Genomic DNA, 12496 nt, shown 5'->3' on the forward strand with positions numbered 1-12496 from the left:
GTGTGTGTGTGTGTGTGTGTGTGTGTGTGTGTGTAGGGATACTACCAAGGCAGATGGTATGAGGGGATTTAGAATTATATAGATCTTGTCATTTAACTTCTAACCTTGCGTAAAGGGCATGTATTTTTTTCAGGGCCCAAATCTAACAATCTGTGTGCATGTTTGGACTGAGCTCCTCAAGGGGACATCACCTGTAGCCCAGAGCAGGGAGTCCCTGGAGAGTGAGCCGAGCTGTGACTAGGCCTGGGCGGCAGAGGGCGCATCCATGACCAAGGGGTTCTCCTTTTTAGGGGCGTCGTTGTTCTTTGCCACAGCGACAGAAGAAGGTGTTTCAGTGGGGCTCTTCCTGATCGTGCTCTCTCCTCCCTCGGAATCCTGTTCCTGGGCACCAGGAACTTGCTGCGGGCGGCGGCGCCGGTTACTGGGACGGCAGGATCCATAGCGTGGAGGGGGCCTCTGTGGAGGATTGCTGCCGGCTTCGGGCCCTCTCTCGCTGTGTTCTGCCTCCAGCTCTTCTGGGATGCCTGGTGAGCGTCTAGGGCCTCTGGCCCTAGGGCGACTCAGCAGGTAGCTAAGGCCCCGACCCCGCTGAGGATGCCCCTCCTGCCTTGCAGTGGGGTTGGACCCAGGCTGCTGGTCGGACAGGGGGCCGCTGGTGGTAACCTGGATCCACGGGTGGCGGGTCACAGATGGGGCCCTGCGGGAGGGCGGGAAACGGCTCAGTTGTTGGTCTTGGGAGTGGCCAGGCAGAGGGCGTCTGAGGCCCTGGGCCGCAGTGAAGCCTTCGCCGCTGCCATCACGTTCATCAACGCCGTTCTCTGCGCTCTTGGGACTTCGCGGAGGTGGCTCATGGCGGTGGGTGCTGAAGCCCCGGCGGGTGCTGGCGCGGTGGGAAGTGTAGCGGCTTCCCTTCAGTGGCGCGCCCGCTGGCCCGGTTACGTTAGCAGCCTCAGTGCCCCGCTCGCCCTGCACCACGTCGAACTCCACCGTCTCGCCATCATCCACGGTGCCTTGGTACTTGCGGGAGGTGTTCCAGGTGATGGCCGAATGGTGAACAAACACATCTTCCTGGGTATCGTGCCTGCTGATGAAGCCGTACCCATTCTTCACGTTAAACCATACGACAGAGCCTAGGACCCTCTCAGCGATGACCTTCTTGGGCTCCTTTCCCTTGGAGTCCCCAGCAGTGGCCTTGGGGATCTCATCCCCGCTGAGGTGGCCTGTGTCAAGGGCTAGGGCCCGGTCTCCGCCTCCCAAGGATGCCAAGGGTTTACACGAGGCTTGAGGGGAGATGGAAGCAGCCACCTCCGTGAGGGTGGTCTCTCCCGCCTCACTCATCAGGTCGTCCTCGCTCTCCTTTCTCCTAGAATCTGAGGGAAATTTGTCCCTCTGAGGTTGGAAGGGTGGGAGGGGGCTCAGGCTGGAGGCCGGAGCCTCCCTCTGGGAGGTTTGTGGGTTAGGGCCAAGGGCTCTCTGGCTTTAGTCTGAGAGTCTTGGAGAGGCCTGTGTGTGTGTGTGTGGCGTCTCCTGGGATGACGGGGACGCGGACCAAACAATGGCTGCCATGGTGATGGTGAGTTCTCAAGCGGTGGGGGCGGGGTGGGTCCTTGAAGTAGCTTGACCTGGGGTGGGGGGGAGCGGGGCAAATGCACTCCGCCCCAGCCTCCTGCCACCATATCATGGTACCTCCTGCTTCATGGTGGAGAAGGAGACACACCTGAAGCTCTAGGGAAGGGCCTTGAGCACCCTCTTGCTTGCTTGAGTGGCTGTGAAGAGAGGACCCACGTTCCACCCCTCTTCCTTGGTTGGGGAGATTCACAGCCCTCTAAGGGCACTCACTCAATATTCTCTCACAAATCGCTGGTCCTTTTCTGATACCTGGGCAGCCCATTGTGTGGGTCAGGCATTTTGTGCCACTTGAGGCAAGATGACAGCCGTGTGATTTGAAGACTCAATTAAAGAAACCTGCTGTGGGTTTTGTCTGTCTGTTTTGTTTTTGTTTCCCTTCTGAGAGACATAGGAAGGCTGCCAGGCCTAGAATGCTAGTGCTGAGAGGGCACTAATGTAGCACACATTTATCCAGCCTAGTGTTAAGATTGTGTTGACCTAAAACAAATAGACTGCCAGGGATTGCTCCACCAAAAATGAGTTTATTCTAGATCAACAGAGAATTGCAATTCAGGGTCTACAACCATGGTGAGCCACATGCAAGACTCCATAACAGGGAGAAGATAACTCTTTGAAAGAAAGAGAAGGTTAGGAAGGCTGCACTAAGCAAAGTGTCCATGGGAGGCTGAGGGTTTGAAGTATGGTGGCTCTTCATTCGCTGAGCCCTGGCAGTCTCTCATTGGCTGAGCTCTTGGCAGGCAAGATGAGGAAGTCTTTCTTCTTCCTGCTGGGCTCTGCTGTCATGTCTGAGAGCTCTCCCTTCTGGCCTCCCAACTCTATCTTAATGGAAGTTTCTTTTTATTAATTTTTTACACTTCTCCCCTTTGACTGAGATCTTTCTCTGGAAGCATCGCTGATCCAGAGTCAGATTTTTTTCAGTTTCAGCAGCTTTTTGCCAACCCCCGCCTCCCTCCCCCCCCACCCCCACGCCCCTGTGCCAGGAAAGACTTCTCCTGGGCATAGTATCCCATGTTAGAGTGAAAGCGCAGAGTTTGGAAAGGTATTGAAGTCCCATTAGAATAAGAAGTAGGGGTCAGAGGGAGAACTCTCAGGTACTTTTTCTCTAAAGTTCATGTTTTCAAGATCATAGACACTGGAGATCATCTGAAGCACCGTGCTGCTGTCAGAGGTTTGGCAGACAAACTTTCAAGAAACTACTCTGAATATTCTGGGAAGGCTGTCTTATCAAATATCATCTCTGCTTCAGCTTCAGAAAATCTTTACTCTCAGATCACTAGATAATGTGCAGGTCCAATTAGGATTGGTGCTTTCTTTAAGTGTCTCATGTGAGTCAAAGAGTCTATTCCCTGGAGCTTGGTGACACTAGGGCTGGTTAGCAGTATCTGATAGGGGCCTTTCCAGCAACGTAGAGGTGAGTCCTTCTGGAAGTGTTTCTGCCAATAGATGTAATGTCCCGGTTGCAATGTGTGTTGAAATATCAGAGGACCTCTCCTCTTACCAGTGGTGGGTCAAAAGAGGCAGGAGCCAAGAGACTATCCTTTGACTATCTCAAAGGGTGAGAGTTTATGCATTCTAAACAGAGTGGATCTGTGATTCAGAAGGACCAAAAGGCAATGCACTTGACCAAGGTAATTGGAGGGGCTCCACAAATCTTGCAAACTGAGTCTTAATAATGTCATTAGTGCATTTGACTAAACAAGAGGAATGAGTCTGGTCAGTGCAGTGAAAATGTTGTAAAACTAGCCAAATGGTGCAGGCTTGTGGAAGTAACTGACCAGTAAAATGGGGGTCTTGATCATTCTGAAGTTTGAGAGGAGTTCCCCAGATAGGGATAATCTTTTCCAAAAGGACTTTAGCCACAGAAGAGGCAGTAGCCTGTCTGCAAGGAAAGGCTTCAGTCTGATGTGAAAACATACCAACCATGACTAAAACACATCCACGAAGTGGAGGAAGTTGTAAGGAATCCTATTTCCAGTGCCTGGATGCTCCTTTGAGGCAGTTTAAAATGTCGAAGAGGAGTACAGCCAGTCTTCTCTGGGGTGTATTTTGGACAAGTGGGCCAAGTGGTTTCAAAGATGATATACAGCTAATAATAGCTAAGTTGACACAAACATGATACACATCATACACAGTAAGGGAACTACAGATGAAAAGAATAAGATAGCACCATGCACCTGTTGGAAAAGACCCTGATGCTGGGAAAGATTGAGGGCAACAGGAGACGAGGGTGACAGAGGATAAGATAGATAGATAGCATGACCAACTCATTGAACATGAATCTGAGCAAACTCTGGGAGATAATGAAGGACAGGGAAGCCTGGGATGCTGCAGTCCATGGGGTCAAAAAGAGTCGGACATGATTTAGCAACTCAGCAACAAGAACACACACACATGTTAGAATAGCTCCCTCCCCTCCAAATGCAAACGCCAAATACTGGCGGATGGGAAACAACAGCAACTTTAACTCATTGCTGAAAGAACTCATCTACTGCCTCTCAAGAAAGAGATTGTCAGTATTTTCCGAAGCTAAGCAAGCCTCACACCTTGAGATCCATTGAGGTAGGCACTTTTTGGCCTCTTGTTCCTGTTTCCCCACCAATATGGATTCACAAATGCTATCATTCCTTCACAAATGCTATCATTCCATCAGTCGGCCAGTAGTTCAATGCACGTTACAGTGGCTATGAGGGGCAATTTTAGAGTCTCCAGTAAAGCTGCACTGCTATTTGGTCTGACTCAGATCTTTCTCTTTTAATCAAACCAACAATTGTTTAACCTCCAGTCTTGCTTTCCCCTCTCTGAGGCTAAGTGTTGGGCCTCTCGAGCCAGTTTTCTCAAGCTATAATTTGGGGAAATATCCCTGTGTGCCATGACAGAGGTTTGGACTGCCGGTTACTTTAAGGGCAGCATTCATTGTGAAAGTATCAGCAAGGCGATTTGATTTGCCTTAGCTTCCGAAGAGCATCAAGTTTAGAATGCCTCCGTAAAGATTGCATTGACTAATCCCTGAACAAAAGCCATCTTAAATTTGGTTTCCTCTGGCAGGTAGGAAGTCATGTTGCTTCTAAACCATTCTAAAGTCATGAGCTACTCGGAAAGTGTATCACCTATAAATGCAAATATTGTTAGTTTTGCCCTTGAGAAGACTCTTGAGAGTCCCCTGGGCTGCAAGGAGACCAAGCCAATCAATCTTAAAGAAAATCCACCCTGAATATTCATGGGAAGGATTGATGCTGAAGCTGAAACTCCAGTACTTTGGCCACCTGACATGAAAAGACCCTGATGCTGGGAAAGATTGAAGGCAAAAGGAGAAGGGGGTGGCAGAGGATGAGATGGTTAGATAGCATCAGTGACTCAATGGACATGAACTTGAGCAAACTCTGAGTGATGGTGAAGAACAGGGAAGCCTGGCGTGCTGGAGTCCATGGGGCCACAAAGAGGTAGACATGACCTAGCAACTGAACAGAGCAGAAAGTTCAAGTCTGTGTGTGTGCTAAGTTGCTTCAGTAGTGTCTGACTCTTTGGGACCCCATAGACTGTAGCCCTCCAGGTTCCTCTGCCCATGGGATTCTCCAGGCAAGAACACTGGAGTGGGTTGCCATGCCCTCCTCCCAAGCCTGGGCTTGAATAGAGAATGCACGCTTCTCTTTCAAGATGGTGGAGTAGAAGGACATGTGCTCCTCTCCTCCTGAGAAAGCACCAAAACTGCAACTAGCTGTTGAACGACCATTGACAGAAGGATGCTGGAGCTCACCAGAAACAAATACCTCTTGTCCAAAGACAAAGAAGAAACTGCAATGAGACAGGAAAGTCAAAACATGGTAAAGTCAAATCCCATACCAGCCAGGTGCATGACCCACAAACTGGAGAAGAATAATTCCAAAGACGTTCTCCCTGATGTGAAGGTTCAGAGCCCCACATCAGGCTTCCCAATCTGGGAAGCTGGCACATGGACTGGAATCCCCAGGGAATCTGCCATTGATGGCCAGCAGGATTTGATTACAAGCCTTCCAGAGCACTGGGAAAAACAGACATGCCACTGTTGGAGGGCACAGACAAGGCTCATGGGAAAGGAGCAGTGACAGCACAAGAGACTGAAGCAGACAGACCTACCTGCTAGTGTTGCCGATGTGGGTTGGCAGTGCCTCACTGCAGGGACAGGGGCACTGGCAACAGCAGTTCTGGAAGCTTCCCTTTGGCATAAGCGCTCTTGGAGTTTGCCATTAACCCTACCATAGAGCCCAAAGAGCCCCAGGGCTGGGTCGCCTTAGGCCAAACATCTAACAGGGAGGAAGCGCAGCCCCACTCATCAGCAGATAATTTGAGTTTTACTGAGCACAGCCCTGCCTACCAGAGCAAGAATGAAGTTTTCACACTGCCAGTCCCTCCCATCAGGAAGCTTACACAAGCCTCATAGCCTCATCCACCTGAAGGATGACAGAAGAAGCAAGGAGAACCACAATCCAACAGCAACCAGAACAGGAACTGGATTATGGAAAGTTAATCAGAATGAATGATTGAACAACAACAATGCCTAAATCCTGGTTGTTGCTCAGTCACTCAATCGGGTCTGACTCTGCAACCCCTTGGATTGCAGCACACCAGGATTCTCTGTCCTTCACCATCTCCCGGAGTTTGCTCAAACTCATGTCCATTGAGTCGGTGATGCCATCCAACCATCTCGTCCCCTGGTGTCCCCTACTCCTCCGGCCTTCCATCTTTCCCAGCATCCGAGGGTTTTCCAATGAGTCAGCTCTTGGAGTCAGGTGGCCAAAGTACTACAGCGTCAGCATCAGTCCTTCCAGTGAATATTCAGAGTTGATTTCCTTAGGATTGACTAGTTGGGTCTCCATGCAGTTCAACGTACTCTCAAGAGTCTTCTCCAACACCACAGTTAAAAAGCATCAGTTCTTTGGTGCTCAGCTTTCTTTATGGTCCAATTCTCACATCCACACATGACTGCTGGAAAAACCATAACTTTGACTTAGATGGATCGTTTTCGGCAAAGTAATGTCTCTGCTTTTTAGTATGCTGTCTAGGTTGGTCATAGCTTTTCTTCCAAGGGGCAAGCGTCTTTCAATTTCATGGCTGCAGTCACCGCCTGCAGTGATTTTGGAGCCCTAGAAAATAAAGTCTGTCACTATTTCCCTAGTTTTCCCAAATGTTTGCCATGAAGTGATGGGGCTGGATGCCATGATCTTAGTTTTTTTGAACATTTGAATTTTGAATTTATGCAGGCTTCTTCATGCTCCTCTTTCACCTTCATCAAGAGGCTCTTTGGTTCCTCTTCACTTTCTACCATAAGGGTGGTGTCATCTGAGTATCGGAGGTTATTGATAACTCTCCCAGCAATCCTGTGCCCAGCTTGCGCTTCATCCAGCCTGACAGTTTGCATGGTGTACTCTGCAAAAGTTAAATAGGCAGAGTGACAATATACAGACTTGATGTACACCTTTCCCAATGTTGAGCCAGTCCTTTCTTCCATGCCAGATTATAACTGTTGCTTCTTGACCTGCATACAGGTTTCTCATGAGGCAGGTGACCTGGTGTGCTATTCCTGTCTCTTTAAGAATTCTACACAGTTTGTTGTGATCCACATGGTCAAAGGCTTTAGTGTAGTCAATGAAACAGAAGTAGAGGTTTTCCTGGATTTTTTCTCAATTCTGGAGCATCTGGGAATCAGCAGAATGTTCCTGCTGCCAGTTTAATATAGTCACTCCTAGTGATGTATGAATAACTCTGTGACAAGCCTCTGTACCCTTCAGTTCTCCCCTGCTTCCCCCCAGACAGCAATCACCAGGTCAATTTCTGTTAACAGATCCTGCCAGGCACCTTTCTGAGCAGGGGAAATTCAAGATTCCTTAGTCTGGCCCTTTATGTCCTCCATTCCCCCAAAATGAAGCCTCCAGGACCAGGCTGACCCACCCACTGCCTCCTGACTCATACACCTCACTCAGCAGGGAGAAGCCTATGAACCCAATCCTGTACATACAGATGACAGTTCCCTGCCCCATATCCCTGTCTGTTACTTGGCATAAAGAGACATCCTGGACGGACCTGAATTCACTCCTAATCAGAGCAGGTTTAGTCTCACTTCAAGTCTTCCCCTATTCTCACTTGGCGCTGTACATCAGTATAAACTCGTATGCTTGGTGAGTTTTGGTGCCCTCTGCTAGTCTCTGAAGACACAAGTTGGTATACTGGGAATTGCACTGGGCTAGGAGTCTGGATGGACAACTTCTAGCCCTGTTTTGGCATGACTTTATCAAATTGGAGTTTGGTGGTGATTGCTAGGTAGAATTTTAAATTCGTGTCTGTCTCATCTGTGTTTCCTCTCACATCCTGTGCTAACTCCCCTAGAGCACTCACTCCATTGCGTAGCCACTGTCAGTTTTCTCTCAGGTTTCTCTCCCTTAGGTTGTGGGCTCCTTAAAATAAGGGACCGCCTTCTTCCTTATGATGTGATTCCTAGTGCCTGGCAGAGTGTCTTCCACAGGAGGGCACTCAAATATTCTCTGAATGAAGGATCTCTACTGTTTCTGTGTGAATGGATTTGGATATATAGCCATAATGAATGATTGAATACACCCTTTCCAAATACATTAGGCTAGCTTTTAATGTGGTATAAATGAGAAATGTATTTGGATCTTGCTACTTATAATCCAATTTTCTTAATCTGTAACATGAGGTTTTAAAGACCTCTGTTGGCTTCAAGTATCTATGGCTCATTTCCCCCACCTCCAAACCCAACTCCTGTCTCCCATTCATCAACTCCACCACATGTTCAAATAAAGACAAGGATAGGAATGACACTCCCAAGCAGAGCTTCTCTGTTTGATGGGATTCAGTTGGGCTGAACCACACCTGCTCAGCCTTCCACACATCTTCCACAGGCTCCCTGGAAGAACTCATCCAGGAAGCACAAAAGAAGATGCAGACTACATGTTTCTCTTTACCTCCAGAGGTGTGCACAACAAAAATCATACGTGCTTCCTTGCCCAGTTTATTTTTTTTTCCTTCAGTTTTCCCCCACAGATTTATTGAGATATAGTGTAAATTTAGGATGTACAATGTGATATCTTTCGTACAGGTGTATGTCAAAAGCTTTCCCCCAATAAGATTAATTAGCATATCCTTTACCTCACATAATTAGCCTTTTGTTGTTATTTTAATGGTGAGAACATTAATGCTCTACTCTCATGGCAACTTTCAAGTATACAAGACAGTATGTTTAACCATAGTCTCCATGCTGTATGTTAGGTCCTTGGAACTTCCCCATATTACAACTCAAAGTTTGTACCCTTGGATGAGCATCTCCTCATTGTCCACCACCCTCAGCCCCTCACGCCCATTTTCTTTTATATACTTAAATGGTAGTAGATTGAGTCCATTTAAAAAAAGAAAAAAAAAAACTTCAAAAGAGGCTAATTCTGCTTGTAGAGAACCTCATTTTTTACTTGCCATGATGTTTTGCTCGGTTTTTCTTGTTTTTGTCTCATAGAGAACTATCTAATCAGTAAGTGTGCATAGTTGGGCCCACCCTCCCTATTTTTTGTTCCATTTCCAGGGCAGCAAAAGAGGATGAAAATAAAAGAGTTTGGGGTATAAAAAAAAAAAAAAGATTTTTTTATACATTCTTACTCTTTGCTGCTGCTAAGTCACTTCAGTCGTGTCTGACTCTGTGAGACCCCATAGACGGCAGCCCACCAGGCTCCCCCATCCCTGGGATTCTCCAGGCAAGAACACTGGAGTGGGTTGCCATTTCCTTCTCCAATGCATGAAAATGAAACATGAAAGTAAAGTCGCTCAGTCATGTCCAACTCTTAGCGACCCCATGGACTGCAGCCTACCAGGCTCGTCTGTCCATGGGATTTTCCAGGCAAGAGTACTGGAGTGGGGTGCCATTGCTCTTTAGAATACCCTAAAACATTCAACCTGTAAGTCCAGATTTAGTCTTAAATTCATGACTTGTAAACAGATAAATGCATATGATCATTTCAAAAACTCCTAAGATGGAAAGGACCATCACAAAACAATTATGGGCCAGTAGGCTTTAAAAAGTTTCAGACAAGTGTGATAATAGATGAAAGCAACTTGAAATATTTTATTGAGAAAATGACCAATCAGGTGAATAATATCACAACAGTAATGTCAGTTCATTTTCAGTTTGAGGTAATCCTCATTTTTGTATTAAAATAAAATACAATTTTAAAAATTACTTCACCTGATTCACCTGGGGATGCAGAATAATAGCTGTGGTCCTGGTCAGATCTTTAAAAATAATAGATTTAGAGGTGTGTGTGTGTGTGTGTGAATGTGTCTGTATGTGTGTGAGTATGTGTGTACACAAACTACCAAGGCAGAAGGTATAAGGGAATTTAGAAGTACATAGATTTTGTAATTGATCCTCACGCCTTGGGTAAAGGGCATTTATTATTTTCAGGTCCTAGATCTAACAGCCAATGTGGATGTTTGGACTGAGCTGCAAAAAAGGGCATCATCTGCTCAAGGGGAGACCACCTGTAGCCCAGGCCAGGGAGTCTCTGAGGAGGGAGACTAGCTGTTACTAAGCCCAGGTGGTAGAGAGTGCATCCATGAGCAAGAGTTCCCCTCCTCAGGGGCACCCTTCTTCTTGGCCACAGGGACAAAAACAGGTGCTTCAGTGGGGCTCTTCTTGGTCTTGCCCTCTCCTCCCTCAGAACCCTGGCCCTGTGTGCCAGGTGCTTGCTGTGGATGGTGTCCTGGGTTATTCTGGTGGTGGGATCCATAGTGCGGAGCAGGCCTCTGTTGTGGGTTGCTGTTGGCATCACACCCACTCTCCCTGTGCTCTACCTCTGGCTCTTCAGAGATGCCTAGTAAGTGTCTTGGACCAGGAGTGGTGGATTGGTCCCTAGGGTGACTCAGCAAGTAGCTGGGGCCCACACCCCACTGATGATAGCCCTCCAGGCCTGCAATGAGGGCAGACCCAGGCAAGTGGTCAGACCAGGGGCCACTGGTGGTAGCCAGGATCCATTGGCAGCAGGTCACAGGTGGGGCCCTGCCAAAGGGCCACAAGTGCCTCATTTGTTGGTCTTGGGGGTGAGCAGGCAGATGGCTTCTGAGGCCCTGGGCCACAGTAAAGCTTTTGCTGCTGCCCCTGCATTCATCAATGATGTCCTTGGCACCTTTGGGACCCTGTGATTTGGGCACAAGGCCGTGGATATAGAAGCCCTGGCAGAAGCCAGAGCAGTTAGCAGCATAGTGGCTTCCCTTCACTGGGGCTAACTCACTGACCTAATTTCTTTAGTGGCTTCAGTGCCCTGCTCACCCTGCACCACGTGGGACTCCACCGTCTCACCATCACCCATGCTGCCTTGGTACTTGCTGGATTTTTTCCGGCAAGGTGATGGCTGTCTGGTGAACAAACACATCTTCCTGGGTATGGTGCCTGCTGATGTAGCCATATTCATTCTTCACGCTCAAACCACTTGACGGAGCCTCACACCTTCTTACTGATGACTTTCTTCAGCGCCTTTCACTTGGCACTCATGGTGGTGGTCTTGGGGATTGCATCCCCACTGACATTGCCAGCATCTAGGGCTAGGAGTGGATCTCTGCCTCCAAAGGATGCCAGGTGTTTCTGTGCTGCTTTAGAGGAGAAGGAAGGGGCCAACTCTGTGGGAGCGGCTTCTCCCATCTCACTCACTTCTTGCCCTCCTTTCTCAGAGAATCAGAGGGAAATTTGTCCCCCTGAGGTAGGAAGGAGGGGAGTGGGGTTCAGGATGGACGCAGGAACCTCTCTTTCAGAAGTTTGTGGGTTAGGTCCAAGGGCTCTCTGTCTTTAGTCTGAGACTCTTGGAGGGCTCTGTGGCATTCCCTGGGACAATGGGACACAGACCTAACAATGGCTACCACAGTGATGGTGATGTCTCAAGGGGTAAGGGTGGGTCCTAGGCGGGGCTCTAGCTAGTGGGCAAGGCAAATGCACTGCCCGGGCCTCCTGCCCCCATGTCACAGTACCTCCTGGTTCATGTTGGAGAGTAGGCACACTTGAAGCTCTAGGGAGGATTCTTGAACACCCTCTTGCTTGCTTCAGTGGATGTCAAGAGAGGACCCACTTTCCACCCCACTTTCTTGGTTGGGGAGATTCACAGGCTTTTAAGGGCACTCTCTCAATATTCTCTCACAAATCCGTGGCCTTTTCCCATTCCTGCTGTGTTTTCTTTGTGCATCTTGCATTTTGCATAATGTGAGACAGATGACAATCGCATGATTTCAAGACCCACTCAAAGAAACCTACTGTGTTTTTTGTTTGTTTTGTTTTCCTTCAGAGAGACAAAGGAAGGTTGCCAGGCTGAGAATACTAGTACTGACAGGACTAAACTGACAGGAGTAAACTCGCTCAGGTTTATACAGACTAGTGTTCAGATTGGGTTGACCTAAAACAGACTCAGTTATTCCTCCAACAAAAATGAGTTTATTCCAGATCAGTGAAGAATTGCAATATATGGTCTGCAACTATGGTGAGCCACATGCAAGTCTCCCTACAGGAAGATGATAACTCTTTTAAAGAAAGAAAGAGGAAGTTAGAAAGTCTACACTAAGTAATGTGTCCATGGGATGCTGAGGGTTTGAAGTGTGGTGTTTTTTCATTGACTGAGTCCTGACAGTCTTTCATTGGCTGAGCTCTTGCCATTCAAGAAGAGGAAGTCTTTCTTCTTTCTGTTGGGCTCTCCTGTCACCTCTGAGAGTTCTGCCTTCTGGTCTCCCAACTCTATTTTAATGGAAGTTTCTCTTTACTAATTTTTGCAGTTCTTCCCATTGATCAAGATCTTTCTCTGAAAACATTACTGATCAAGAGTCAGATTTTCCAGTTTCAACAGTTTTT

At 47.9% G+C, this 12496-nt stretch overlaps 1 protein-coding gene across 1 annotated transcript; it reads right to left on the minus strand.

The window, feature by feature from the left end:
- Window positions 1–237: 237 nt before the first annotated feature.
- Window positions 238–1338, minus strand: LOC122435565 (Y-box-binding protein 3-like). The gene has a single exon (XM_043459746.1). It carries the CDS (start codon window positions 1336–1338, stop codon window positions 238–240), a length of 1101 nt encoding a protein of 366 aa, XP_043315681.1.
- Between the last annotated feature and the right edge of the window lie 11158 nt (window positions 1339–12496).

This window comes from Cervus canadensis, chromosome X (assembly GCF_019320065.1).
Source record: "Cervus canadensis isolate Bull #8, Minnesota chromosome X, ASM1932006v1, whole genome shotgun sequence".
NCBI lineage: Eukaryota > Metazoa > Chordata > Mammalia > Artiodactyla > Cervidae > Cervus > Cervus canadensis.

Coding starts and splice junctions, on each gene's coding strand:
- LOC122435565 (XM_043459746.1), bottom strand. CDS start 1,338: ATGAGTGAGGCGGGAGAGACCACCCTCACGGAGGTGGCTGCTTCCATC.